The sequence below is a fragment of the Patiria miniata genome, unplaced genomic scaffold, assembly GCF_015706575.1.
Source record: "Patiria miniata isolate m_02_andy unplaced genomic scaffold, ASM1570657v1 HiC_scaffold_25, whole genome shotgun sequence".
NCBI classification, from domain to species: Eukaryota; Metazoa; Echinodermata; class Asteroidea; order Valvatida; family Asterinidae; genus Patiria; species Patiria miniata.
The window spans coordinates 14,455,785-14,461,167 of NW_024037064.1; the positions used below are offsets into that span (position 1 = coordinate 14,455,785).

Below are 5,383 nucleotides of genomic sequence, written 5' to 3' on the forward strand. Positions count from 1 at the left end.
CGTGGCTTTATTCCATCTAGAAAAACCTTTAACGATTGGCTTGATCGTATTCATCATTTATATATATCAATATATATTTAAAAAAAATTTTTTTAAGAGGTCAGACTTTTGGATTTATAAGCAATTAGACACATCGGCTATTTGTCTGGTGGGAGAGTGGGGATTTGGTCCGATGTCCTCCACCCTTGCGGGTTAAAAAAAAGTATATATTTTAAAATATAGATCTTGTACTGACCCCACACCTATGGCAAAGTCTGGTACCCTCCCTTCCCCCTACTACAGAATTCCTCACCCCATTTACGAAAACAATACAAGCATCACGAGATCACCTGACCACATTTACAAAGTGCAATAATCACAAACACACATTTTACGACCATCACTTTATTTATGGTGAACAATAGGGAAGAACTATTAGTGGTGCAAATTACAAGGTGGGCTTTAATCAAACAAAACCCAGCTCCACATGTGAAGACATTTCTTGGCCAGAAAACATAACCACGTCCAACACAACAAGACATAATGGAGGCAGCAAACATAAATATAACCCAGTGGTTACAAAATCAGTTCAACCTCACTGTCAATCATAAATTACATGTTAAGTATAAAAACTTGCATCACTGGCTTGTCCTCGACGGATGTCTTGTGTTGTTTTATGCTGTGACTGGTTGTCGCCATTGTAGTATCTTGAGCAAAGACTAGGTGCGCCTTGAGTTGAGACTACTATTGTGTATATTGTATTACGTGAACCGCCAAAGGTCATCACGTGACACATCATGTAGAAAGTGTGAAAGTGACAGCAATAAAAGCGGACACGCAGGGACTCGTAAAGATGGACAGTATGCGTCGTAGCATGTTTATTGGATTCTTATAATAATTAAGAACACTTCATCTGGCGACGAGGATCGTTTGTGATATGCATGATGTCAAAAACAACCATGAATGACTTGCCGTCGGTGCCAAACTTCGATCCGCACGATGTGCGTGGAGGCTCCCAGGGTCAGCATGGACAGAGACAGGCGTGGAAAAAATGGCTACGCTCGGTTGAACTGTACGTAACCGGCAAGGGCGTGACAGACGTGGAACAGCGTAAGGCACTGTTGTTGCACTGTGCCGGAGTGGCGGTGCAAGATATCTTCTACTCACTGCCGGAGAAGGAAGGATCGGACGCCTACGTTAAGGTGAAGAAAACTTTAACTGCTTACTTTGAAACCAAAGTAAATGTACCATATGAAAGATATGTCTTTCGCAGTCTGTTTCAAGCAAACGATGAAACTGTGGCCGAGGTTGTAGTTAGACTACGTCACCAAGCAGCCACGTGTGATTTCACTAATGTGGACGAACAGATAAGAGATCAGGTCATCGAGAAATGTAAATCCAACAAACTCCGTACCAAGCTGCTAGAGAAAGGACATGGCCTGACTCTGCAACAACTGCAGACCATTGCAGCGACGATAGAGATGACGGAGACCCAGACAAGACATATGGCAGAGGGGACATCATCATTCGGTGGGAGAAAGACTGTTGCCAGTGTTAAACCGTCAACAAGCATGTCAAGAGGACGGGGCAGCAATTCATATCCAAGACGGTCGACATGGTCAAGTGCGAGCGGCAGTCGTGGTCCAAGCACATCCAATCGTGGACGGTATCCAGGCTCGCGTGGACGGGGATCCTCGGGTGCTAGCGCTACTGTCAGTCAGCGGGGATCAGCTGGAAAGTGCTACCGCTGCGGGCATGACGGACACTATGCCAAGGACAAGTCCTGCCCTGCCAGAGGGAAGGAATGCAACAAATGTGGCATGATGGGTCATTTCTCGTCCTGTTGCAAAACTAAGATGGCCCCACAAGGACAGAACAACAAAAGAGGAACTGTACGTAATGTAGACTATGAACATGAAGAGCATGATGGTGAATATGATTTGTATTCATTTAGTGTAAATACTGTTCATGTACCCACAGATGAAACACAAGTGAAGGTTGTAGTTGATAAGCAAGTACTAGATATGATTGTAGATAGTGGAGCTACTGTTAACATTGTTGATCACGAAACATGGGAAATGTTGAAAGCCAACAGAATTAGATGTAAGTCGGAAAAGACGACCAAAAGGTTGTATGCCTATGGTTCAGAATATCCATTGGATCTGAGGGGCAAGTTCACCACAAGTGTGTTGCTTTCTGGTTCAGATTCAGCAGAGAGCATAGAGGCAGAATTCTATGTACTGAATGGTAAAGGGCCTGCCTTACTTGGTAGAGAGACAGCTTTGAAGCTTGGGGTGTTGAAAATTGGTGTAGATGCGGATGTGGGTGGAGTAAGTAGTGTGCAAAGTGTACATACCAAGTACCCAGAGTGTTTTGAGGGCATAGGTAAACTAACAAATTACCAGCTCCATCTGCATGTAGACTCTGATGCTACCCCAGTAGCTCAGAACATGTACCGTATTCCGTATAGCTTGAGGGCTAAGGTGAATGATAAGTTGGATGAGTTGGAGGCTCTAGACATAATTGAGCATGTTAACGAGCCCAGTTCCTGGGTAAGCCCAGTTATTGTTGTCCCAAAACCCAATGGTGATATTCGTCTATGTGTAGATATGAGGCAAGCTAATCAAGCCATTAAGCGGGAAAGACACCCGATTCCAACGGTTGACGAAGTACTGTACAAAATGAATGGCAGTGTTGTGTTCAGTAAACTTGACTTAAAGTATGGTTTCCACCAAATTGAGCTAGATGAGCAATCAAGAGACATAACAACCTTTGTAACCCACAAGGGATTGTATAGATACAAGAGGCTTATGTTTGGGATAAATGCAGCCCCAGAAATGTATCAAAATGTCATTAGTCAGGTGATCGGTGTGGGTGAAGGTGTAGCTAACATATCAGATGATATTGTAGTATATGGCAAGACACAGGAAGAGCATGACCAGAGGCTAGACTGTGTCATGAGAAAATTGAAGGAGAGAAACCTGACCTTGAACAAAGATAAATGTGAGTTTGGGGTTCACAAAATCACTTTCATGGGCCACACTATGTCTAGAAATGGCATTCAGCCGACAGACGACCGTGAAGAGGCACTACGCAATGCCAGGAGACCAACCAATTCTGCCGAAGTGAGGAGTTTCCTTGGGCTGGTGAACTTTTCAGCTCGTTACAGCCCCAACCTTGCTACAGTGGCAGAGCCATTAAGGAGGTTGGCAAGGAAGACAGTGAAGTTCCACTGGGGAAAAGAGCAAGAAGACAGCTTCAAGAAATTGAAAGAAGCCTTGACACATACAAATACTCTGGGATACTTTCGACTCGATGCAGACAGTACCCAACTTGTGACAGATGCGAGCAATGTCGGCCTTGGAGCCGTGCTTCTGCAAGAGTACGATGGCCAATTGAAGGTCATATCTTATGCCAGTAGAACACTGACTGATGTTGAAAAGAGATATTCAACAACCGAGAAAGAGGCTCTTGCTGTGGTGTGGGCATGCAGTAAATTCCACACTTACCTGTATGGGGTAGATTTCGTGTTAATGACAGATCACAAACCCCTTGAAGTCCTATATGGGCCAAAATCCCGGCCAAACGCCCGAATTGAGAGGTGGGTGATGAAGTTGATGTCTTACTCCTTCAAAGTTAAGTACCTACCAGGAAGAGATAATATTGCAGATGTTCTGTCGAGGCTTACAAAGACGACCCCTGCTAAGGAGCAAGAAACACTGCAGGATGAAACAGAACGCTATGTACGCTGGGTAACAAGCGAGGCAACGCCGAAAGCTTTGACAACCAGAGAAGTTGAAGAAGCTTCAAGAGCAGATGACGAATTAAGTGCAGTTCGGAGATGCCTCAACGAGGACTCATGGGGAACTGATGTCAAAGATTTTTTCCCTATGAAGAATGAGCTCTCATGTATTGGTTTTCTCGTCTTGAGAGGAACCAGAATTGTAGTTCCCAAGAGTCTGAGACTACAGTGTGTCCAGTTAGCCCACCAAGGACATCTTGGAGTGGTCGGCACTAAACAGAGGTTGCGAACCAAGGTTTGGTGGCCGCGCATGGAGAGAGATGTTGAGAACTTTGTGCGGAGATGTCATGGTTGCCAGATTACTGGAGCAATGCCTGCCCCTGAGCCAATGAACCCGACTCCATTGCCAACTGGTCCATGGCAAGACATTAGCATTGATCTACTAGGTCCATTGCCATCGCAAGAGTATGTGCTAGTGATAGTTGACTATTACAGTCGATACTATGAAGTTGATTTTATGAAGGTCACTACAAGTGATAGGGTCATTGAGTCACTTGAGAATGTGTTCGTTCAACACGGTTTACCACTCACTTTAACGTCCGATAATGGACCCCAGTTCACCTCAGATAAGTTTGAAGCATACCTCTCAGAAAATGGGATCAAACACAGAAAAGTCACTCCGTTGCATCCAGCAGCCAATGGGGAAGTTGAGAGACAAAATCGGTCTCTGATGAAAAGAATACGCATTGCACATGCAGAGAAGAAAGACTGGAAAAAGGAAGTAAGAGAGTACTTGTTTTCATACAGAACAACACCACATAACACTACAGGTGTTACCCCAGCAGAGATGATGTTCAAACGCAAACTACGAACAAGACTTCCTGAAGTTGAAGAGATGGCTAGACAAGATGAAGAGATAAGAGACACAGATGCCTTGAGAAAGGAGAGGAATAGGAGATACATTGACATAAAGAGAGGTGCAAAAGAAAGAGATCTAGAGGAAGGAGATGAAGTCTTAGTTAGACAATCCAAACAAGACAAACTGAGTACTCCCTTCTCCCCAGAGCCATACAAAGTAGTTGCGAAAAAAGGGAACAGTGTTGTCGTTGAATCTCCAACCGGTGCCCAGTACCAAAGGAACAGTACACATGTTCAGAAATATAACAAGCCACTAAACAATCACAGTGATACACCTGACACAGAAAGTAGGGACAGTCAGCAATCCTTGGAGGGGAAGACAGAAAACACACATACACAGGTTGAGACTGAGAGTAGACCAGTAAGGGAAAGAAAATTACCCAAGCGGTTTGATGACTTTGTAATGTATCGTTAGTTTGTGATGTAAGGCCTACAGAAAAAAAAATAAAGAAAAAAGTCAGATTTGCTCATATGTGATTTTTCCTATTTGTGACAAAGTAGTCATGCCTTCTTATTTGTTTATTAGTATTTTCTTTTGATTGGTTGAGCAACAACTCATTTTTTCATGGAAACAGCTATTCCACAATTCTTATTAGTGTTACACTGAAAGAGAATGTTTGCTTAATTTTGGCATTAGAATTAAGTACTGTATGTATGGTGCTCAATACCTTTGGAAGACACAAATCCTGTAAACACACACACATGAGATTTATGTGTATTATTTTGACTATGAATGCAGTTTAG

General features: G+C 43.5%; 1 protein-coding gene across 1 annotated transcript; it reads left to right on the forward strand.

Moving 5' to 3' along the window:
* The first annotated feature begins 938 nt into the window (after nucleotides 1-938).
* LOC119733110 (uncharacterized protein K02A2.6-like) lies at nucleotides 939-5,054 on the forward strand. Its single transcript, XM_038206689.1, has one exon. It carries the CDS (start codon nucleotides 939-941, stop codon nucleotides 5,052-5,054), a length of 4,116 nt encoding a protein of 1,371 aa, XP_038062617.1.
* The last annotated feature ends 329 nt before the right edge of the window (nucleotides 5,055-5,383 follow it).

Coding starts and splice junctions, on each gene's coding strand:
- LOC119733110 (XM_038206689.1), top strand. CDS start 939: ATGAATGACTTGCCGTCGGTGCCAAACTTCGATCCGCACGATGTGCGT.